Here is a 25,132-nt window from a genome sequence, read left to right as displayed (position 1 = left end):
AGATCTGGGGAGAACCAGCTGTCCATTTCAGGTAGTGGTGAAAATACTTTCATATTCATGTTCATTTTATAGCTGATTTATTGTTTTATGAATTTGTTTTGGTTGGCTGTTCTTAAATATCTCAATCTGTTTGGCCTCATTTTTTAAATTATTTTGTAAGTTCATCTTCCCTTCTCTTGCAAATTATATCAAGTTTGTAGTTTGATTTATTTTATTCCATAAATCATTTTTGTTCTTTTTACTGATTTTTCTGAAGAAAAAAGCAGAGAACTGGCTGTGCTGGGGATAGCAGAAGCTGATTTCCCATACTGCATTCCTCTAATGTGCTGAGCAGCTCCTATGCCATCCACAGTTTCACATGAGACAAGGAAAAAAACAACAACGGGTAGACGAGTGATGGAGTTTGTGCCGTTGGATGCACAGCTCAGGACTCCCAGCCATGAATTTGCTCTGGAAGACATTTATGCCATCCAGCTTGAGGCCTGGGAATGGGGGGGATGGTAGACCCCTCCAATGTCTTTCGGAACCATTACCTTTTTTTGTTGATGGTCTATCATGACATTATGAGGCTTGACATCTCTATGCATGATCCCCATGCTGTGACAGTAATCCAAGGCCTGTGAAAAATATTTGTTTATAAATTATACTTATAAAGCTGTCCAACTTCAAATGACTCTAGGCCATGAACAACAATACTACAAACAAAGTATAGAAAAATCGAAGTATAAAAAAAAATCAAAAATATTTTTTTAAAAAAATCAAAAGCACAATGGTTTAACCTGGAAGGAACAACCGAGAACCAGCCTCACATACATACCTTCTTCCCAGAGGAATTAGCAGCCAGTTCAAGACCACCTGCCTGGGCAGCCCCCTTCAGCACCTATGCTCCAAAGGCCGTTTTATAAGGCTGCAGAAGGGAGGGAGGCGGGACAGAACAGCCTTCCACCAGCTCCGCTGAGACCTCAGCAACTCTTTCCCTTTTCGGATCAGCATCCGACAGCACAATTCTGCTCTCTACCAGACGGGTTCTTCTTTTCCTATCCCTTTCTTTTGCATGATACCTTGTTAGATACCTAGTTCAAGTTTCAGTGCTTTAAATAAACAATAATCTTTTGGCTACTGAGAGAGGAACAATCTGCCAAACGTTTCCCAGGTTTTAGCTTGAGCAAAACCAGCCTGGGCACCACACACTCCCAACATCTGAACTGGGGAAGTTTCTCTCAGGGACTTTGCCCTGGCCATGCTTCTGGGAACCTCATCAATACGGCAGGAACAACCTGTTCTCAAAACAAAGTTCTGAAGCAGAAATACTACAGGTAGTCCTCGACTTACCATAACAATTGGGACTGGAATTTCTGTTGCTAAGCGATGCAGTCATAAAGCGTGATTGCATCACTTAGAGACAGCAATCCCTGCAGTCCCAGTTGCCGTCGTTAAGTGAATCCCATGGTTGTTAGGCCAGGCAACTTCCTGCCAACTTCCACAACCAAAGTCAATGGGGAAGCTGGCAGGAAGTTGCAACTCCTGGGCCAGCAGGCAGGCAAGTGACTGCTGATGGGTGGGGGAGGGACTGGGGGTGCACGGGGAAGGGGTGCGGGGGGGTGCAAGTGGCTGGTGCGGTGTCAGTGCAGAGGGGCTGGGGAGGGTGCGTGGGTGGGGGAGACCTACCCCCGTGACTTGTGACCTTCCCTGCTGGCCTCCCCACCGACTTTCTGGAGAAGTCAGCAGGTGTCCTACCAGCCAGGAACCACGCTGAGACAAGGAACAGGTCTCTAGTGTTTTATTACTGCTACATAACAGAAATCCTAACAAACCGAAGAAGCGTGGGAAAAACCCAGACATATAAACCCCAAAGGTTAAGGCGGGCCCGATCTGTGTCTCTTGGAATGGCTACCTAATTCCTCAGTGCTACGCATGCGCTTTACGGCCTGGATGGGAGCCCCCTGCTCGCCATCCTTACTCATTACAGCAGGGAAGGTTGCAAATGGCGATCATGTGATTGCAGGGAGCTTGGCAACTGGTCATACGTGCAAACGGGTTGCCAAGCACCCAGATTGTGATCACGTGACAGCGGGGGTGCTGCAATGGGCGTAACTTCGGAGACTGGTCATAAGTCCCTCTGCCTATAAGGGTCTTGGATTTGAAACCAGTGCATGTGCCTTCTAATGTATTAACAACCTCCCCACTTTGTTGAGAATCCGCTTTACCATCTACACACCAGAGTGGAAGCAAACAATGGGCGAGGGCAGGCAGAAGAAACACCCCCTTCCCAATCTCATGCTTGGCAGTTATTTGGGATGCAGTGGGATACAAGAGGAAACTGAAACGCACGGGTCTGTGTTGGATGCGCCACGATTCCATCCTGTGCAAAATTAACTGACCTGGCCACAAAGTACTCTACAGAAACATGATGTCTAAAATACCTCAGCCTATTGGGGATTCAAAGGCATGGTCATTCTGGAGTTCTGTGCCTGAGCCAATTGATTTTGCGCATCCCGCAGAGAGAACCTTGGCACATCCAATGAAACATTTGCCTTTTAATGGTCTTCTCCACCCACTGCATTCTAAATGCAATTTGCTTGTTTTGGGTTTAGTGTGTTCCACAGACTTAATCACTGTTAATTGTAAATCATTCTTTAAAGTTTAGTGTATTATGTAAACCAGGTCAATTGGAGTTTACTCAATAATCCAAGGTTAAACTAAAAATGACTTAGAGTGATATATGAACCAATCAAAGGCTTTGGCCTGGCACGTGTTAAATTCTGATTCTGCAATGTTTTGGATCTCAACCAACATTCACGTGTCATTACCACTGTGGCAAAGACGTCTATGTCACTGTCAAGCCTGATTGCAAAGTTTCCTATTTCTTTTCTCTTTAGTTTTGGAGAAAAAATTATTAAAAGGGATTTTTGACCATTATGTATCTCCCCATCTGAGATAACTCAAATTCAGGTACCACAAATGACTTTGTAAACTGCTGCTCACTACCCCTTTATTGTAAACCACCCAGAGAACTTCAGCTATTAGGCAGTTTAAAATTTTTAATAAATAAAAGCATAAAACACTCACCTTGAGCAACTCATACATATAAAACCGAATATCAAAATCTGTTAGAATTTGGTAAAGTTGCTGAAAGAGACATAAGAAAGAACAACAACAGTCAGGTTTGTGGCTCCATGACATCTTATGCCTTATGCCAGCGTTTCTCGAACAGGGTTCTGTGGCACCCTTGGGTTCTGTGAGAGGTCACTGAGGATTCACTGGGAGATCACGATTTAAAAGATTATTTCAAATTCAGGCAACTTCACACTAAAGAGGTAATTTTCATTCTTTATTTTTAGTTGAAGAACACTGTTAATGCATATAGACAGGCCTACACATGAAAGAAATATAATAATTTTCTAACTTCTGGCCTTTGAGCCTGAATGTGCAGGTGTTCCCTGAGGCCTGAAAAATATTTCAAGGGTTTGTTCCTTCAGGGTCAAAGGTTGCCTTCTGACTGGATTGCTGCAGGTGCCCTACTGCATTCAGCAGGAAGTCTATATGGACCTGCAAGAGACCTAAGCAAGAGACTGACAAAGCTGACGAAAGCATCAAATGACCTTGGAAAGCAAGGTTAGGGGGCAGAGTCCCAAAGGTCGCCTTCTCTATCCACCACCACCACGTAGCCTGATGAGGCTGCCATGGAGATGTGGATGGTATTTACAGCAAAGAACTCATGCTGGAAGGATGTGACAAGTGGCCTTTCACCTCTAGGCAGAGGAAGTCCTGCTGCAGAAACAACAAACATGGAGGAACTCTAACATGGAGTACAGGGAAGGGAATTCCCTGCACACAAAGCTGACCATGGATGAACAGCAATATTAGACTGAGATTACAGTTGAGAAGTTCTATTAATACACAGCAGCCAGAACTCTACAATTTACCTAGTGCTCTGCCCTAAGTTGGTAGTTAAGGCACATCATGAAACCTGCTCACTAATGCTTATCGCACCCTGTACGATAGACAAATGCCTCTATCCTGGAGGGGAGGAAATTTTTTGGACGCTTTAACACCTTAATCTGATCTGCAACTTAGCCACGTCAGTGTTGCCCTGCTCCCACCCCCGTCTAAATTTACAACAAGTTAAATGGCACCACTTGCAGAAAGGATCACTGGGAACCGCACTTGCCTCCATTCTGAAAATGATGCATTTATCTACTCTCTACTTAAGTCATTTGTACAGCAGCCCTCTCAAAAACCAGTCAGAGTGGTACACAATTAAAACTTATAGTCCGTAAAAGGTCCTGGTCTCTTATCCAATTCCTGCCAGATTTATGAATAGGATATCCACCTTGATCACCTCCATCTTTACCTTTGCCACAGAAAATCTAAAATCCGCAAATGTACGGCTTCTTTGGCTACATTCCAGTTCTCAATCAGTGAGGTTGATTTTAGTGCCATAAATGCTAGAATTTTTATTACATGGCCAACTGTGTCATACTTTAGCTCTATAAGGACCTTGGCTACCATCCAAGGTTTTAGAATTTCACTTTGTTGCCTCTGTTGGACAGGATTTCTCAGATCCTTCCTTGGGGAGAAAATGGGTTTAGGCATCACTCGATATACTCAGTAAAGTCAGGTAAAATAACCCATCCTTCGGCAGCCTCTTCATATATTTATCCTCCAACAGCCTACCTGGTTGGCTGGCTGGCTTTATTCAAACAAAAACTGGGTTGTTTTAACGTATTGCACTTCTTGCTTTATTACCAGTTCACATTACTAACGACTTCAGCTTGTTTTGCCAGAATTGTGTCGTATTTATATATACCTGGCTTGTGTCAGAAATTAATTTCTTTTACTAATTAATTAGCTATACTGGCAGCCAACTCTTTCCGTATGCCCAGGGCTGGAGACCTGAATCTGATACCAAAATCGGGTTCATTTCCCCAATACTTGCTACCCACAGTGTCAAGAAGCAGGCTGAGGATGCTGAGAGGCCCCCCTCCTCCTGTGCCCTGGGCATCCAGCGTTGCCCAAATGGCGGAAGCAGCCCATTGTGACCCCCGGCCATCCCGCGTCTCCCACCGTCACAAACGACCCTCAGAAGCTGTCATGCGGAGCAGAATATCCCTCGTACTACTCTGGCTTGCTGGATTTTAATCACAATAAGCCTGTGGAGGTATCTGCTGTACTCCAGTTTTCTCTTTTATTAGACTCTATGCCCTCTATCAGAAGGCACATTCACTGGTATTTCTGTAAGATTTTATATCCACTGATTATTTCATTGATACCTGGTTCCCTCTCTCAATAATATACCAACAATGTATGTGGCTTCTAAGGCAACTACAATAGCTATGTTTTTAAAAAAAACTGTACACTACAAGCTTTCCTAATCTGCATCCCTCCAGATTTGCTGCTCTTCTTCAAACCGATGCATCTATACACCCTCTTCCAAATTTCCTTTAAATTTTATTCATAATTCTCTGTCCCTATTAAAGAGCTGCTGATGTCTCTACAAACTCACTCCCAGTTTGAGGGTTTGCTACAGGAACAGCAGGGAGAACAAGCAGCTAATTCCTTTCAGCTCTCTCTCTAAAAAAAACTCTTACAATCTTTGCAGTGTTACATTCAACAAACTGGTTCCAGATTCTACAGTATGGTCTTAATTTTCCACAAAATTGAATTAAATCCACCAAAACTACTCATTTCAAAAATTAGCCCAGCTCCCAAATGAAGAGCAGAGCTATAAACCAAGTATTATGGCGCAGAGAGTATCATGGAACGAAACCCTGCAGGGCGATTATCGCTATTCTGAGACAGGTTCACCGAGCAATGCAATAAACCGGCCCTGTGCAGCTTTCTTTGAACTGGGCCACAACAGCCACAAAACTGCTTTGCCTTTGCAAGTCAGCTTCTTACAAATTGTCTCAAAGGCTGTATGCTTTGTTCTGCCAGAAGAACAACTCAACATTTCATCTCCCAAGCATTTCTGACTCACCTTGAAGTCTGTATTATTGATGTATTCAAACACCAGGGCTGGCGTTTTTGACTGAAAGAGAGAAGAGTTCAATTTTATTACAACCTGCTGTAACCCATTTTCCTAATTATTACAAGTTTCTTTTGAATCCAAGACTCAAAATAAAGAGCTAGCTGAATGGTTTCTTCCATTAAAGATACCACAAGCAGCATTAATTTATTGCATACCTGCTGGTTTTCTCATCTTTCCTGACCTGTCTCAAGGGATGAAGGGGAGTTTTGTCTGAAGGAATATTAAACCACTCAGAAACCAAAATACTAGAAATCCAAATCTAACTGCTCTTTTGGAGTAGAGCAGCGAAGAAAAACTTGCTTTAAATAACAGAATGAGTGTCCATATGGTAATATGCAGATTGTGTGCCATCAAGTCAGCGTGGATTCTTAGCTGACCACAGTCAGACCTTCTCCAGGGTGATCTGACCCCAACCTGGCCCTTCAGCTTTCCCAACAGGTGTGTGCGTGTGTGCACGCAGGCATGTGTGTGTGGTAGTATGTGCACACAAGCACACACAAAACAAATAGATACAAATCAGAATGTAATTTAAAATCTTCTAATTCCATTTGTGCAGGTAAGGCAAAGAATCCCAATATCTTTAATTAATTTATCCTGGTACCTACCACGGGATCTTTGACAGTATCAATCAGTTTAATGATGTTGGTTCCACCACGCAGATTTTCCAGAATCTTAACCTCACGTTTTATCTTCTTTTTCTTCACTGGCTTAAATACAAAAGGGTGATTAGAAATGAGATTACTTTCAACATTACTTCGCAGTCAGTCATTCAGCTGGGCTGATGCAATGTTGGCAACATCATGGAGGAAACGGTTAGAACACACGAGTGGCCAACACATTACCCTTGAACTGGGAAAATGTACAAGAATGAGTAGTGGGCATCATTCAGATCTGAAACCAGCAAGAGTGCTTTGGATCCAGCACACTCACCCTCCCTCTCTAGCTATCAGTTGTGCCTCTTCCTCTGGGCTCACAGGGTAGCAGCCATGCAGACTAAGGAAAATTTGCATTTGATTTAAGGAGGCATTCCAGAGGTATTTGAATAGATATGGTTGTAGTCATTGTTTTAATCTTTGTATGCCACCCAGACTCACTGGTGTGATATGGCAGCCATATAAACCATATAAACAAACAAACATATTTAAGTCACTAGGAGGGGAAGGACAGGAGACCACCAGGTGCATCAGGGCTGTAAGCTAAACTGAGAAATCAAACAACAATACAGATGCAGACAATGGCGTATCAGTTTGATACAGTGTCAAAGGCAACACTGTCATAGTTCTGTCCATATACTCTCCCAAAGTTGAGCTTGACTTGAGGGCATTTTTACTGTTCAAGTGTATCATAAAGGAGGAGGATGTAAGATCAACAAGGAAGGGAGATAACTTCAGAAGAGCTTGTTGGTCTTACAACTTGGGAGACATGACCAAATTTCAAGGATGAGGTTAGCATGTTACAGTAAGTCATAAAGTGGTCTGCTTCATTTTTTCCTTAGAATAACGTGCAAATCCAGTTGTGGTAGTTTAGAACTGTGAAACATTGTAGATTATTATCTGTGAACAAGCCACAAACCATTATTAGAAGTTATTTTTTTAGCATCTCATGATCTAATGACACAGCGTGCCCATATTTGATTAGTTAGGTGCCCGAGTCAGGCTCTGTTCCTGACAACCCCACAGACAAAGGCCTGCCTCCTTGATCCATCTCCAACCACAATCCATAGCTCTTCTCAGGAGAGATCATGCCCTGGTGGCCCTGAGATTCTCCCGTGCTGCCCCCCTCCGCAGGGAGGTGGGACCCATTCAACTGGTCCACCCCTGGTGACTGATGGACCTGGTAGGGTTTCAGAGGGAGTTGGGGGTTACACCCAAGGATCTGCTGCATGGTCCAGCAGAGGCCCTGGCCGGCGCTTGGAATAGGGAGGCTGCCGGGGCCCTGGACAGGATCGCGCCTGTGCAACCTCTCTTACCCCATTGAACCCAAAACTCTCCGTGGTTTACGGAGAAGCTGCGGGTTCTGAAGAGGACTAAGAGACGTCTAGAGTGCAGCTGGAGGAAGACAAAGACCGAATCCGGCCAAACACTAGTTAGAGCCGTGATTAAGGCCTACCTGGTGGCGATAAGAGTGGCAAAGTGCCAATACTTCACCCTTATCGCGTCCGCAGAATGCCGCCCAGTGGCCCTGTTTAAGATTACCCAATCCCTTTTGGGGAAAGGGGAGTCAGAAATCCATCTACAGGGCCATGCTGAGGAATTTTCTGGGCATCTGCAGGATAAAATTGCTTGGATCCAGTCCAAGTTGGACTCTGAGCATGAGACAGGGTATGAGGATACACCCAGGGAACATACTTACCATGTTATCTGGGAACAGTTTGATCTTGTTGGACCCGAGGAAGTGGACAGGATCCTCTGGACAGTAAATGCCACCACTTGTCATCTAGACCCATGTCCCTCCTGGATGGTGAAAGCAGCTCGGGAGGGGACATGTGGGTGGGTCCAGGCGATGGTTAATACATCCTTGAGGGAGGGGCTGTTTCCAACTGTCTTTAAGGAGGCGTTGGTGCAGCCCCTCCTCAAGAGGCCATCGCTGGACCCTACTGTTTTGGACAACTTTCGTCCAGTTTCCCACCTCCCCTTTTTGGGGAAGGTGGTTGAGAAAGTGGTGGCGTTGCATCTCCAGAGGGTTCTGAATGAAACAGATTATCTAGACCCCTTTCAGTCAGGTTTCAGGCCTGGTGATGGGATGGAAATGGCATTGGTCACACTTATGGATGATCTCTGGCAGGAGCGGGATGGGGATAGTGCATCCATCCTTGCTTTTCTTGATCTCTCAGTGGCTTTCGATATCATCGACCATGGTATCCTTTTGGGCCGGCTCAGGGAGTTGGGGGTGGGCGGTGTGGTTTTGTACTGGTTCACCTCCTTCCTCCAGGGCCAGTCCCAGTCGGTGGTGATGGGGGGGAGGGATCCAACCCTTGACCCCTCCATTGTGGGGTGCTGCAGGGTTTGGTTCTCTCCTATTCAACATCTACATGAAACCGCTGGGTGAGATCATCCATCACCACGGGATGAGGTATCATCAATATGCCGATGACACTCAGTTGTATATCTCCATCCCGGGTGAAGTAAGTGATGCCGTGACTGCCCTCTCCAGGTGCCTGGAGGCTGTGGGGGCCTGGATGGGGAACAACAGGCTTCAGCTGAACCCTGGCAAGACGGAGTGGCTGTGGGTTAAGGGCTCTTCCATATCCGGGACTTTGCCGTCTTTGGTTCTGGACGGGGTTGCACTGCCCCAGACAGACCCGGTCCGTAACTTGGGGGTCCTCTTGGACTCACGGCTCCTGCTCAAAAAGCAGGTGGCAGCTGTGGCCAGAAGGGCCTTTGTGCAGCTCTGTGTTGTACACCAGTTACCCCCCTTCCTGGATTGGGAAGCCCTTTGAATGGTCAGTCATGCCCTTGTTATCTGCGATATTGACACGCCCTACATGGGGCTACCCTTGAAGAGTATCCAGAAGCTTCAGCTGGTCCAGAATGCAGCTGCACAGGCTATTTTTGGCACCCCCAGAAGGGCGCATATAACACCTTTGCTACGCAAGCTGCACTGGGTACCAGTTTGCTTCCGGGTCCAATTCAAGGTGATGGTTATCACCTTTAAAGCCCTACATGGCATGGGGCCAGGCTACCTGAGGGACCGCCTCTTCCCCATTACATCTACCCGCCCCACCCGATCTTGCAGAGAGGGCATGCTACAGACCCCGTCTGTAAGAGAATTCCATCTGGGGGGGTCCAGGAGGCGGGCCTTCTCTGCAGTAGCGCCCACCCTTTGGAACATCTTGCCCCCGGAGGTGAGGCTAGCCCCATCACTCCTGGCCTTTCGGAGAAACTTGAAGACCTGGCTCTGCCAGCTGGCTTGGGTTGGGGAGGAGAGGAGTCATGCCTGGGGTTGACTAGTGCCTTGAAGCACCCCTTCCATGTGAAGCCTGAATGAGATACAGCCATCTAGACTTTACTCTTATTTATATTATTGATACGTAATTTTATAAAGCATTTTATACATTTATTATTTTAGTAATTATTTTGTTGTAAACTGCCCAGTGTCCCTCTGGTGGGAGGAGATGGATGGTGACAAATTTGATAAATAAAATAAAATAAAATAAAATAAAAAAGAGTTCTGTAGTCTCTTTCATCCCATCCATCCACTTTTTTTCGCTATCCTTCCCTTCCTCTATTTCCCTCAACTTTGCCAAGAATAGTTTTACTAATTCATCATCTCTCAGAGCACTTGCCCAAAATATGTGAGTTTCTCCTTACTGGTCATCACCTCAAAGGAAAGGCTTTTTTTGATCCAGGACTGATTACCTGATTCTTGCACTTCGTAATCTATTTAGTAGCTCTCTCAAAAGCCATAATCTGAAAGCATTTCTCCTGCTCATTCACAATTTTCACAGCTGTACTGTGAAAAATACTCCCTTCACTCTTCTGACCTTTGTTGTCATGGAAACCAGTGGAGCTGTGCAGGGCTTTGGATTCAAAGACCAAAAAAAGACAAGACTTTGAATTGCACTGTTCTGAGTGGTTTGTTTAACCAGAATCTCTTTATTAATTGGAGTGAAATGAACTTCTGATTAGATTGTAGGTCACATGATTAGATAGTTAGAAGGGATTCACAAGCTTTCTCATACTCCACCATTTCTCCTTGCGGGACTAATTTCTGTTTGCCTTAATCATCCCTGTTGCTTGTCTCTGAACCGCTTCCGGTTTGTCTGAAGCCTTCAGATTCCATACTTGATGCAAGGGTCTTTCCAATGCAAAGTAAAGAGGAACTATTATTCCCTATGCTTTCGAAACTATACATCTGTTGATGCAATCTAAAATTGCATTTGCCTTTTTGCAGCTAATACTCAGGTTGCAATCAACTACCACTCCAAGATTCTTTTTAGAAACACTGTTGTCAAATCAGGCATCTGTCATCCTGTATCTAGCATTTGATTTGTCTTTCCTATGTGAAGAACTTTGCATTCTGTTATTTTCAGCTATTTACTTGAACCAAAAATGATATTTCATTGCCAGACTAGGCAACATCTTCAGTGCAAAGAGGGAGTGGGCCTTGCTCTCAGTTTATATACTGTGGCTTGCCCTGCTTGTGTTGGTGGAGGTGTTGTTCTCTTCTTGGGAGTTCTTTGATTGGGCTGTTGTTTGCTGCTTGGTTGACTGACCGAGTTAATAGTTCCTTGATTAGGGTGTATTGTGCTGTTTGATGGTTCATCTGGTGTTAATGCTAGTGTTGATTTTTGCATATCTGGGTGTTGATTGCTGGCAAGGGAGTGTCCTGGTCTTTTGGCTTTTCTATTGTCTCTTTGGAATGGTATGTAGATGTTGTTTACCTCTATGTGTCTGTTGATGGCTGCTTTGTCTGAGTGCCAGGCTTCCAGGAATTCTCTGGCGTTTTTGGATTTGGCTTGGTTGAGTCTGTCCATGTGTTGTGAGATTACAGAGTTCTCATCGTGTCTTCTGACTGCTAGTTGGGTGTTCGTGGATGCGCTCTGCTAGTCTTCTGCCTGTCTGTCCTACACGGCTGTGAACAGTCTTTGCATTGTATGTTGTAAATAACTCCTGTTTTTTCTTCCTGGGCTATTGGGTCTTTTGGGTTACTTAATATGTTTTGAAGAGTTTTAGTTGGTTTATGTGCTACGGTGATGGTTGTAACAGTCTGTTGGTGGTTTCTGAGATGTTTCTGATGTATGGTAGTGTTATCCTTTTCATAGCTTCTGTTGGTTGGGTTGTAGTGGATTGGGTGGTGAGGCACTTTTTGATGAAGTTGAGCGGGTATCCATTTTGTTGGAAGATGCTGTACAGATGATTTTTTTTCCTTTTTCTGGTGTTCTGGGTTGCTGCAGTGTGTAAGTGCTCGTCTGAATAATGTTCTTACACAGCTTCTCTTGGGGCAGGTTGGATTGTTACTTTGGTAGTGGAGCACTTGGTTGGTGTGGGTAGAAACACAAGTCTAGAAACACAAGTCTACAGGAAAGCTACCTGGAGTATAAGGAGGAGGCACAGCACAATCAGACTTGCAAGATTCTGCTATTATAGCTACTCTCAATAAAAAATAGTTTTAACTTGAGTTGATTCCTGGTCTGGTCTACCTGGTGGGGCTGACAAGTTCTGAATTTCATTTTGGTATTTTAAGTCATTAGGTATCCCACCCAAGATGGTGTCATCTGCAGATCTGATAAACATTTCTTTCAACTCTCTAAGTCATTAATAAAAATGTTGAGTAGTATAGAGCCCAACCTTGGAGGATCCCACCTAGCATCTCTCCAATCTGATGAAGAATCACATGATTTTTAAGTCTTCAAGTACCTTCTAAATTGTCATGCCATTCAGCATACCTTTAACTAGCTTCCTAATCAGAAGATCATGGGATACTTTGTCAAATATCTTACTAAAATCACACAATCAATAGATCAAAAGTGAAATTAGGCCAGCCTATCAAGACTTGTTCTGGACATATCTATTACTGAAGTGTTTATAAGTTCCTTAAAATTAAATACTTTTAATAGTCTGCTCTACACAAGTATTAGTGTCAGGCTCACTTGCATGTAGTTCCCTGAGCCCTAGTTTTTCCCCTTTCTGAAGACAGGGACAAAATGTGCTTGCATCAGATCATTGGGTGCTCCACCTGTTCCTCAGGATTTCTCAGAGAGAATACACAAAAGTTCAGCCAGACTAACAGCTAGGTCCTTCAGCCCTCAGATGTAATTTATCTGGCTGTGGAGATTTAAATTCACTCAGAGTAAATAGGTATACTTTGACCAAACTATTGACTGACTAACCCTAACCCCATTGATAGTTTGGTCAAAGTATACCTATTTACTCTGAGTGAATTTAAATCTCCACAGCCAGATAAATTACATCCTAGGGCTGAAGGACCTAGCTGTTAGTCTGGCTGAACTTTTGTGTATTTTTAGTTGTACCCACTTCTTAGAGAACATTGAACCAAAATAGGAACAGGGGAGTTCCCCTTTTCTTTATCATTGGCTAGTATTTTGCTGCCTTTAAACAACAGCCTGTATATTGATTTTTTAGGTTTCCTTTACTCAGAACATATTTGAAGAAGTGCTTTTCATCCTTTCCACCTCAATGGAAGGTTGGAAAATTATATAGAAGGACACAAGTCTCTGTAGACCATCAGCTGGATATCTCTTAGAAAACAGAACAGGACCAAATTTGATATGGCACAAAAACTTTTATCACTGATGCAATTTATACATCTCCCTTAAGATTGGAATTTTTTTCAGATTACTCCAGGTCAAGATATATAATTTACCATATGAACAGATAAGCTGAGAAATGGCCACCCCTACAGTACCATACACAATTGTAACGACCTCATAGCCAGATTCAGGGCTGACTCAGACATTCCTGTCTCTCAGAATTGGCTGGGATAAAGTAAGCAATTTTGGTTCTCCATCTGGTCCAGCTATTGTCAAACCTCTTTCCAACTTGAAATGAGATAGTTCCCTTGTTAATATAAAAACCTAACACTACCTCTACATCTGACAGGGCCCAATTTGCATGTATGCAGATTACTCCCATCGTCCATGCAAGAGTGCAGACATGGACTCTTTTTTTCCTTGCTCAGTTCTTTCCCTTAAAAAAACCCAAAAACTAATGACAAGTTCTGAAAACTCAAAATCTTATAGGCTTGAGTTGACCTGATAAACCAATTACCCTAATAGCATTTAAGATTGATCTAGGACTTTCCCAAAATGCTCAAACCATTTTGTGCCCAAACTCAGTAATTTTTTTTAACAGAAAGCCCAATCTTATTCCAGGCTCAATGAGAGATGGCAGCTTGCTTCATGGCTGAAAGATGATTTCAGGAGGGACCTCCTTGCTCATAACCTGGTCACTCAACTCACTGTATTAACTCTTGTCAAGAACAAGAGTGGCCTTCTTTAACACTCACAGCAGCCAACGGACAGCAAAGACTTGCTTTGAAGCACAACCACAATGGAGAAGAATCTGCACAGCAAGACCCAGCGGATCATTATCAGATAGTCAGTGTGTGCTTCCAACAGCCACTCAGAGCAAATGGGACAGGTGTGGGATCCGCACTTGGAGGACATGGAGGCAAGACTGACTGTTAGTACAGTTACACAGACCAGTCTTGTTAGCAAGCCCATGGAATTATTACTTTACAGTGTTTTTTAAACAAACCTGCTGAGGAAAATAGATAATTTTTATTTCTTATATTTATATTCTGCTTTTACTTTATGTTCCCATTATCTTATGAGGGAGGCCCAAAGTGAACTCCAAAGTCAAGTGGCAATCAACCTACGTCTCCCTGGCTTAAACCAAAACATTAACCTTTACACCACAGTTTAACTGGGCCATATAAGGCAGGAACATGCTGGCTACTAGCCTCTGCTAAGACAAATAAAGAGTTTGCTTCCCATCCAAGAGGAATCCTCTATCAGTACTGATCCCTGGTCTGCCAGCATGTGAGTGAGCACACAGAATCCCAACAATTCATCTGAATAGAATTCTTGGATGCATCTGGCTACTCACCAAGATATGAATTACCAAACTAATTTGAGCTAAATTTGATGTCGGAGAATCATTCCATGTAAGATTACAACAGTCACCCATCGAAGTTCAAGACCCTGAGGTTTGGAGAAAGGAAGATAGGAAGGTGACAGGCAGAATGGCCACTGGAGGTTTAATACAGGCTTTGGTGCCATATATGACATTCAGCTTTTCAACTGTTTTTCCTTTACACTTTGTCAGTGGCATGAATAGCACCCACTGCAACGATCAAATAGATATGATTACAGTGCTGTATATACAGAGAATATGCTGGAGCAACTAGGCCATCCATTAGGAAGACCCTCACTGCCGCTCACAACAGATGTCCAATGCTATGTGACCGAGGGGAATGTGCATGGATAATGATCACAGACAGGATTCAGAGGAAAAGGGTACAGCCACAGGATCAAAGATGCATGACAGGCTGCAACACTACAATAGAAGACACATGACCGGAGGCCAGAACAGAAAGCATGCGCACATCACCCAGGATGGGCAGAAATATGAAGATGCGTATGGTGGAAGAGGCTCAGTATGATGATGGGGGGACAGAGAGAAAGAGAAGCTCTATTGCTTTTCCTTCAGGTAGTGTGTAGGTGTGTGAAACAGAAAAAAAATTAATTACTGGATGAACGGTGAGAAAAGACTCTAGCTGGCACAGCGGTTGCACTGAGTGTCATTGTTAAATGTGATTACCTCTATGAATTTTGTAATTATTTTATGATGGTTTTTAATATGCTTTTGTACTGTTTTTATCACTTTTAATTGTTCTATTGTCTGGCTGTTTTATATTGTTTTATCTGTTTGTAAGCTACCTGGAGTCATATATGAGACTGCTTTAAAAATTGGAATAATAAACAAACAAACGAACAAACAAACAAACCTTTGAACCTAAACATTCCCCATCTGTCTTCAGATATGGAGGCAAAACTCATCTGCCACTCTCCACCAGCCATCCTCCTAACATTTCTCATAAAGTGTTGAATTAGGGCACACTGCACACCAGTGCGGTTATTATACAAGACTGGACAACTCAAGCAATTAAGGAAACAATCTGCTCATGTGAAGTTGAAAAACTAGACCATGGGACTTCTATGCTTGAATCTCTGCAAACCAAGCATTCAATCTGTTAGCTTTAAAATCAGTGCCAACTCAAATTAACTCAGCACAAACCACCACATTCACATGAAAAATTAGTAAACCAGCATGGGGGTATGAGGGATGCTACCAAGGAAAGGACTGTTTTTCACAACATCAGGTTTCCAAGACTATGGAGAGGGAGGGGCTGCATATGACGACCCCAAATGCTTAACACTAAGGAATTCAGAGTAAGCTACCCTTTCTGCAAGGGTCCTTTTGTGCCACAGGGATGGACTGTGATAACACAGAAAAGCAGTTTAGCAAGAAAATAATGGCTTAGCCCAAATAGCCAGAGTCTTAGCAGTTAAAAACAAATAGTACTAACAGTCCATGAGGGAAAAATAAATAAAACCTCTCAATTGAGCAATACTTTTATTACGAGCAACCAAAATAGCACAGAAGAGCACTCACGCTTTCAGGTTCCTCAGATCACCCCTTCAGGTGCGGTTCAAAAGCAGAAAAGGGATCCAGCTGAAAAACTCAAAGCCTAGATGGCGACTATAGGACTGACTCTGTGAATCCCAGATGGTAAGTCAGGAAGGGGGACCTAAAAATAGTGGCTCCCCACCCTTTTGGCCTGTAGCCTTAAGGCTGCAAACCTTGCACCAAAGAGACTGCACAGAAAAGCAGCTGTGTCTTTCTACTCCTTCCTTTTGCACACTGCATGAACTAAGCATGCCATGCAACTTTAACAAACCTTACTCATTTTGGAATTTTGGGGAGCAAGTTAGAAGCAGTTTCACAACGTGGCTATCGATTTGTGTGTCCACCCACTCCAAATGGCGAGCATACTAGGTTTGAGTAGTTACAAAATGCTTTGCTGAAAGATTGTGAAGATGTTCCTGACCATATTGGGCTCAAATGTACTTAGATTCATTTTTTCTTAAAATTAAGTTGAGCAGGGATACCAAAGGAGATATTTGTACGGACATAGCGTGCTATGACATCCAGCTCAATATCCAATTAAATAGGGTTTTACTAACATTGAAATTACTATAATGTCAGTGCCAGTTACATCTACATAGAAAAGATGTTTCACAATTACATTACCACTGTAGAGAAAATCTGCCTTTTCAAAAGCCACCTGCCTGATCTCCTAGTTCAAAGAACTGTAGTTTTCATTCTTGAGAGAGTAACTGACCGATTTAACATTGGTCTCCACAAAGTACGATTATTCTTAACTTAATCAGCACAATGAAAGAGAATGGCTATTTTGTTAGCCAATAAATCCTCAGAAACCTCAAAAAGGTAGTAAATATTGTTCAGTCTTGATTGTTGTAGGGAAACTTTGGGTATAATTAAGTTCTGATTGTTTCCATGCTGGAAGGCAATTAGCCATGCATTTCTCCTTTTATACTTTCATTATATATCTGACGTTTGCTATTTTACCCAGAATACTGCTCTATGACTGTGAATAAAATTTGCCTGAACTAGTATAATGTCATTTCAAAATGGGAAAATGTTGTTCTTCACAGAAGTGTTCCAAATACGGTTTTACCCTTTTTTTAAACAGAATAAATGCTTGTCACAAAAGCTCCAAGATCCAAAGGTATAAACCAGCACTTCATTATACATTCAAAATGGGAGTCATTTGTCACATCAATCTGTTACAGAATACTAGGAAACCTGACACCAGTGCCTCATTCCTAACCTCCATAATAAGCATCCAACGAGAACTCACCTTAAGAATTTTCACAACCACTCGCTCGTTGTTGGTGATGTTTATAGCTTCAAAGACTTCACTATATTTGCCCCGGCCGAGTTTCCGAACTAGTTGATAATCGTCTTGATTACTGCAAACAGTGAGGGAGGAAAATGACTGAGAAGTGACTCGACTGAGAGAATCTCTGCTCCCTCAAAGTGAGGAACTAAAAAAAAGGCATCCGCAGGCGGCCGGAAGCCATGCCTCTTCGGTACTCTCTCTCTACTGCTCCTGCTGGAAATGAGAATTCTATGACTATCCCGTCAGCATGATGGTTTTTATGTTTTTTTACTGTTGTCTGTAAGCTGCCCAGGGTTATGGTGCATTTGATGGGCATCTATGCAAGTCTTAAATAAAACGTAAGATATAAAATAAAACAAATGCCACAAGCTGAAGGGGAGGAAGACGACAGCCCACAAGCATTCGGGCTTCTTGCCCTTGGTGTTTGCTACTGACTGGCAGGAAGAAGAAAGGGAACTGAAATGGGGGAGAAAGGTTCAAACAGCAGCACTGTGAGAGGGATAAGGACAAATCCCAAGATTAATTTGGGAGGAAAGGAAAAAAAGGAGTGGCTAGCAGTGAAATGGGATCATTGGCAACATCTGAGGGCCACAGTAAGCCCCAAGAGGAAAGCTTAGAGTTCTCACCTAGATTTCTGCTACAGAACTGATGTTTAAAACTATATAGCATTGTAGATTGTCAATAAGGCTTCTCTTATAAAGAGTATCAAAAGAATACCAATTTATTACAGTAACCCTAAGAGTCTATGCTAGCCTTCTCAGCCTGGCTAAGAATTTTGGGAGTTGAAGCTGCTGTCCCAAGGCATCTGGAAAGTGCCCATGAGGAATGCTAATCTAGATTCTCCCTTCGCATTACATCCTGACAGTGAGGTCGATTTTTTTTTTGTTGTAGATATTTTTACCCCGCCTTTATTATTTTTATAAATAACTCAAGGCGGCAAACATACCTAATACTCCTTCCTCCTCCTATTTCCCCCACAACAACAACCCTGTGAGGTGGGCTGGGTTGAGAAGGGGTGACTGGCCCAAGGTCACCCAGCCAGCTTTCGTGCCCAAGGCGGAAGTAGAACTCGCGGTCTCCCGGTTTGTAGCCTGATGCCTTAACCGCTAGACCAAACTGGCTCTTTATAACAAAAGAAGGGGGAAAAAACTCTTTCACGGCTATAACAAAATTAGGAATAACTTTTTGGCACCTGGGATTTGCCAGTTCTGATTTTAAGTGCCATTTGATCAATCCCTTATTGAAAATTCTAGCCGTAGTTCAGCATATTTCAGAAGCAGAGATGCTGGAGGCCCACTGGTAAGGCATGCATACCTTAATAGACAGAATCAGGACCACACATACCAAGTCGGACATATTGCTGTGGTAGCAATAAAGCCATATTTGTAATACTTCTTAAAACTATTTAACCAGACTACAAGATTAATACAATTTATTACAGTAATTAGGTTAGACGGCTGACATTTTGCAGAAAGCTCTAGCCGTTCAGACCTTCCCCTTTGTGGGTAGAACACGCGTCCGATAGACGGTGTTCCCATGACACATCCTATGGGTTCCCGAGGCCATTAAGCCGGAGTTCCTATCCCTTGGCGTTATATCACCACCCTGACAAGGAAGGTGGCGGGCCGGGAGCCGCCCCGCTGCACTTCCCAGCAAGCCCGCAGCACAAACCACCGGCGATGCCCCAGCCGCTCCTGGAACCACCCTGCGGCTGGGTGTGTTAGCAGAGCCTGGCACCGGGCCGGTCGCCTCTTCCGCTCGCTCCGCTTACGAGAGCCGGGGGGCTGGGGCGGCCGCCCGGCTCCCCAACGCCGGGAGGGCCGGGATCAGCCGCCGCCGCCGCGGGTCCCGGGCCGAGGCGGAGGGCGGCGCCGGGCGGCTGGGCCTGTTCTCGGGCGGGAGGCGCCCCCCGCGCGCGGCCTGCTTACCCCCAGGTCGGGACGTGCGCCTCGTAGTCCCAGTACTCGCGGCTCCGCAGGCCGTTCACCTCGGCGTACACGCGGGCCCTGCTCCCCGCGGCCGGGCCGGGCATGGCGGGGGCGGGCGGCGGCGCGGCGACGAGGACGAGCAGGCGGCGCCGGCGGGCGGGAGCCGCGACCGGGCGGGGCGGCGCGCAGCGGCAGCACCACCGGCGGCCCAGCAGCTCCGCCAGCAGCAGCAGCCCCGAGGCGCGCGCAGCGGCGGCGGCGGCGAGCGGGGGCTGCGGCGCCAGGCCGGGGCGGGGCGGCCGGGCGGCCGGCGGCGGGGGAAAGGCGCTCCTGGCCTGGCCGCGGCGTTGGCCGCCGCACCGGACGCGGCAAAGGCGGCGGCAACACGGCCCGGCCCGGCCCGCGCGAGAGGAAACCCGCCGTGCCAGCCGGCTCGCGCCCGGCGCTGCAGCGACCCCTCTGGCGCGGAGGATCCCGGCGACGCGCTCCCGGAGCTGGGCACGTGGCCCAGGGAGGAGGGAGACCCCTTGCGGGGACCTCTTTGGCTCTCGCTGTTGCCGGTCGCCTTGACGCCCAGGAGGACGCCAAGGCCTCGGACTGCAATTCCCAGGATGCCTCGCCATCGGCCCCGTCGGGCGGGGCTGACGGGAGTCGCAGGCAAGGAGCCTCTCGCGCGTCTTCGGGCCGGCCGCGCCCTCGTCGCGCCACGCGGCGGCTCTCCTGCACGGGCGCGGACGCACTCTCGGCTGAGCCGGCTGCGAGGCCTCGCGCGGGGCGGGCGCTGCCCTCCGGAGCACCGGCCCGGGCGAACGCCAGCCGGCAACCGGCGCCGGGCCGTCTCCGTCGGGCGGGGCGGGCGCTCCCGACGCCGCGGCCCTTCCCCCCGGCGGAGCGCAGCGGCGGCATGGAGCCCATCGGCGAGAAGGCGCCCGGCGCGGCGCGGCCCCCCCTGCGCCTCGCGGGTCCGGAGAGGCCCTCGGGCTCCTCCGCGCCGGGGGACGCGGCGCCCTGGCCGCCGGGCCTGGGCCGCGTCTCGGTGGCGCCCCTGGGGGACGAGGAGTCGGAGCGCGACAGCGTCCACACGGGCGAGTCGCACGAGCCGGCTGAGGAGCTGCACCTGGAGCTGGCCCAGCTCTCGACGGAGCAGCTGGTGGCCCTGGTGGAGGAGAACAGGTGCGCCGGCCCGCCGCCCCGGGGAGAAAGGGCCGCGGCGGTCCAGGCGGCGCGGCCGCGGCCTTTGCTTCTCTGACACTCGCGCCGCCTCGGGGAGAGGGGAAGGGAGGGGGCCGCTTTGAAGGAGAAGCGCCTCGGCCTGCGCTCCTGCTGGCTGGGAAGCTGCTAGGGAGGATGCTCTGCGGTCGTTCCACCCTGCAGAGGAGAAGGCGACCAGCCCATCTTTGTGTTCACCGAATTGGCGACAGTTTGAGCCATTGTTTTGGAGAACGCCCACACCCCTGCCCAAGTCCTGCTGTGCTGCCTCATCGTAGTGGTGGTGGTGGTGGGGTGTCGGGGGTGGGGGGGATGAGTAAAGAAGGTCGGGAGCCTGTGCCAAGGGTATATACTCCCAACCGGGTCACCCGAGGCATGAAGGCCGTCCCAGCTGCCCAGCCAAAGCCAGCAGGCACCTATGCTGGGCGGCAGCGCTGTAGGAAGATGCCGGAGGCAGAGGAACACTTTAGTGACAATGGCAAAGCCATCAGTTGCTACTGTGGGGGAGAAGGCGATGGTAAACCACGCCTGCATTTTTACCAAGGAGATCGCATGGTAGAAAATAGTAAACAACTGATGATATAGTGCCAGGTGCCCCTCAGGTTGGACGGCACCCAACATGCTACTGAGGAAGAGCTGAGGATCTTTCGGAGCACTAATGGTGTTTATGACGTGGCTACCTTAAAGCCTTCGGGATGTCTAGTTGCTGATGTTGCCATACAGGAAAAGAAAATCCAAAACTGCAGAGAGAGAATTACAGTAGGAGCTTGGAACATAAGAAGCATGAATACAGGAAAGCTCAGCACAGTGAAAGATAAAATGAAAAAACTAAAAATTGACGCATTAGGCACCAGTGAATTGAGATGGACTGGGATTGTGCACTTTCAGTCAGAAATCACATCATTTATTAGTCAGGACATGAAAACAAATGATGTTGCTTGTATAGTTAGGAAGGTCTAGCAAGAACAGTAGTTGGCTACAGTGCAATCAGTGACTGAATAATATTGATTAGACTTCATGGACAGCCCTTTAATATTACAGTAATTCAAGGTTGTGCTCCAACTAGATGCAGAAGAAGTTTATGATCAACTTCAATTTGAAATTGACAAAATATGCAAGCAGGATGTGCTGCTTGTGATTGGAGACTGAAATGCCATGAGAGAGGAAAATGTAGTTGGATTGTATGGCTTAGGAAACCAAAACGAACAGGAGACTGTCTTACCAATTTCTGCCACTCCAATGAATTCCTCATAGCTCACACCGTCTTGAAAAAATCAGACTCCTCTATACATGGACATCCCCACATGGAGTACATAGAAATCAAATTGACTATATTATTGCTAAAAGAAGGTGGAGGAGCTCAATTACAGCATCAAAGAGATGGCCAGGTGCTGACTGTTAAACAGATCACAAATGGCTTATGTGGAAGTTCCACATTAAGCTAAAAAGAAGAAAGCCAGTCAGTTTTCATGATATCATCTTGAGCATATACCCACCATTTTCAAAGGGAACATCAAGAATTGCTTTGAAGTCCTGAATCTCATTGACAGAGGAACTGTGGAATGAACTTAAGGAAGTCATTAAGGATGAATGTGAAAACATACTGCCAAAGTTGAAGAAACAGATGTCAGAATAAATCATGAAATTACCGAGAAGAGAATCCAAAACCAAGAAAGATGATAATCCCAGAGAGGAACTTAACAAGGGTTTCAGAGAGCTGTTAGAAAGACAAGCAGTATTACAACAACACCTGTAAGACATAAAAGATGGAAACAGGAAAAATTAGGGAAGTCTACTTTCCCCATATTTATTCATCTTATATGCTGAATATGTATTAAGGGAAACTAGGTTGGAAGAAGATGAGCGTGGTTTTTCTTCTGGAGGAAGAAACATCAATAGCCTGCTGATGACACTACCCTGATAGCTGAAAATGCAAAGGATCTGCAAACTCTAGTAATAAAAGTCAAGGAGCACAGTGAAAAAATGGGACTAAAATTACATATAAAGAAGATCAAACTAATGACTGCATGTTCAGCAGCCAGCCTTAGAATTGACAATGAAGATACTGAAGCTTCTGCCTTTTAGGATCAATCATCAGTAATAATAAAGGAACAAGCAGTCAAGAAATACACCACAGACCAGCGCTTGGGGAAGCAGCCAGGAAGGCCTTTGAAAAGATGTTCAGATGCCATGATGTGTCTATATCTACTAAGATCAGAATAGTGCAAGCAGTGTCAATTCCCTGTGACACTCTATGGAAGGGAAAGTTGGATTTTGGAGAAGCAGGATGGGGGGAGTATTGATACTTTTGAACTTTGGAGAAGACTCCTGAGAATACTGTGGACAGCCAAGAAAACAAATAGATCATCAAACTAATTTGTCCCTTCTTATCAGAGGCACAAATGACCAGGCTCAAATTATCCTACTTTGTACATGTTCTGTAAAGACCCAGCTCTCTGGAGAAGGTTTTAATTCTGGGAAAGGCAGAAAAAAAAAAAAGGACAACCAGCAGCAAGGTGGAGAGATTCAGAGTGGTGATGGGTACACTGTTGGAAGACCCAAAAGACCAAGTTGGGGACCATTTGTCATGGAGAATATATGTGGTTGCTAAGAGTTGACACCAACCTGATGGCACATAATCAACTTGATAACAAAGTTAAATAACAAAGTCTCAGCAAAGTGGGTGTATAGTCTGCTTAGGATTTTACTGGTGAATAGCCACATTTGAGTATTCCAAGTCCCATAAAATAATAAAAGTCATATTGGCCATAAGCAAAAAGAGAGAGAACAAAAAGTTCTTGGAAATGTAAAACTTTGCAGTCAGGATTCATTTATTTAAAACACATTTGCAGTGAACATTAGGGAGATGCACATAAACATGGATAGGATATCAGTATTTCTACAAGGAACATTAGGGAAGCTTTGTATTGCATAGTCTGCTACCACCCATTGAAGCTAAGTCCTATTTTGAAATAGCACATGTGATGCCTGGCTTACATTCTTTGTTCCCAGAATCAAGGAATGATTATTTATTCAATTTGTATGGCCACCCACCTCATTTAAGCAACTCTGGGCGGCTCACAATGGGTAAAAACCATCCAATAAAAAGTTAAAAACCCATATACAAATATATAAAGAACTGTCCATAATCAATTTAAAAACAAAATCATGATCAGCAGCAGAATTCATAAGATCAGGAATTCAGCTCACCCATCCCTTCTTCAAGGATCCTTGTGAGTTGCAGCGCTATAAAATGAGATCCTTTATCTTGGTAAGAAGAAATCCAAGGCTCTGACTTTATGGCTGGGAAATAATAGCTTGAAACAGAGAAAAAGGGGAAACAGGATTGACAAAGGGCTTTTCTCCTTTTCAGCTGAGTTCAGATAAATAGAAAGTCCCCTAGAAGGTAACTTGAATTCTCAACTGCCTGATTTTGATCGTATCTGTGGAAAATTATAGAAGGTTTTATAGAACATCCTGAGACACCCATCTTAGATACTATTTATTATCATTCCAGAGTCTACATTGATACTACTGATCTGAAAGGGGCTCTCAGAGTGGTTTACACTCAGCCACTTTTAAGGGCCTAAAACCCTTAAAAGGGCTGAATTAATGCAAGGAATTTGCCTTTCTCAGTTCAAAGGCTACTGGCATCTTCTCTCATTTGGGACATCAGGATTAGTGACTAACATGCCTGTAACTTTACTCACTGAGTTTTTCTCTGTGTTCAGCCGTACCAACTCCATGCTCAAAATTGAAACAGCAATGTTTGAGAAATTTTTCGCTAGATTTGAGCCAAAAGACTTGGGAGCAGAACGACATGGTTCATCGCTGGACATGGGACAAGCACAGTATGTAAGCTATGGAATGATTTACTGTGTTGTGATTTTAGTGATGGGGTGGGTTTCAGAATGACTGTTCTATGTCACACGCTTAATGGTTACAGAACTTACCCATAGTCTTTGTTTGTCCACAACGGGCAGCATTCACACAAGTCTTAGGCTTTATAAACACTAACAAAGTTAAAACTAAAGCTAATATGTTGTGCAAATGCAGCCATTAGGTTTTTACTAATCTGGTTCATTGTGAGTGCCGGTAAAGCTAGTCTGCTTGCCGATCTAATACTTGGGTACACATACCTTAATTTTTTTACTCCTCCACATTGTTAAATCTAGTTTGTCAATTCACTCTGAAACACTTCCTTCTTTATTGTTTTACTTCAGTTATTAACACATGTCCCGAAGTATTTGTTTTTTCTTAAAGCTTTCCTCCAAAAACTTCACTTAAATATATTTATTATAGCTTCTCCATGGCAGTCAGAATCTGCGTATGGGCAGAGCAATCCCAACCTGTTAATTTTAGCCTAAGCTTAGCAGCACCCTCCATCGTGCTCCTGCAACTTCACAACCCACGAAATCTGTCCAACTCAGGTGATCCCCGAGAAGAGGGCAGGTGGAGCATGTGCCAGAAGTCTCAGGTTTGGCTGCCCAGCACCAGCAAAAAGCCCAGGGAG

At 45.3% G+C, this 25,132-nt stretch overlaps 2 protein-coding genes across 2 annotated transcripts in view; one reads left to right on the top strand and one right to left on the bottom strand.

Annotated features, from left to right (window-relative positions):
- Positions 1-19,800, bottom strand: part of CSNK2A2 (casein kinase 2 alpha 2) — a 33,381-nt gene extending 13,581 nt beyond the window's left edge. The window contains exons 1-6 of the mRNA XM_063313034.1: positions 19,411-19,800; positions 17,441-17,552; positions 6,637-6,738; positions 5,981-6,031; positions 3,070-3,129; positions 534-617 (exon numbers count right to left, since the gene is read on the bottom strand). Coding sequence (XP_063169104.1) covers positions 534-617; positions 3,070-3,129; positions 5,981-6,031; positions 6,637-6,738; positions 17,441-17,552; positions 19,411-19,514 — 513 coding nt within the window. The 5' untranslated portion in view covers positions 19,515-19,800. The remainder of the gene's footprint in view (positions 1-533; positions 618-3,069; positions 3,130-5,980; positions 6,032-6,636; positions 6,739-17,440; positions 17,553-19,410) is intronic.
- Positions 19,801-20,052: 252 nt separating this feature from the next.
- Positions 20,053-25,132, top strand: part of CFAP263 (cilia and flagella associated protein 263) — a 29,100-nt gene continuing 24,020 nt past the window's right edge. The window contains exons 1-2 of the mRNA XM_063312984.1: positions 20,053-20,583; positions 24,351-24,474. Of these exons, the coding sequence (XP_063169054.1) occupies positions 20,315-20,583; positions 24,351-24,474 (393 nt within the window). The 5' untranslated portion in view covers positions 20,053-20,314. The remainder of the gene's footprint in view (positions 20,584-24,350; positions 24,475-25,132) is intronic.

The sequence above is a fragment of the Candoia aspera genome, chromosome 11 (assembly GCF_035149785.1).
Source record: "Candoia aspera isolate rCanAsp1 chromosome 11, rCanAsp1.hap2, whole genome shotgun sequence".
In the NCBI taxonomy this organism is placed as follows: Eukaryota; Metazoa; Chordata; class Lepidosauria; order Squamata; family Boidae; genus Candoia; species Candoia aspera.
The sequence above is the reverse complement of the archived record's forward strand: the minus strand, read 5'-3'. Positions and strand labels throughout refer to the sequence as shown.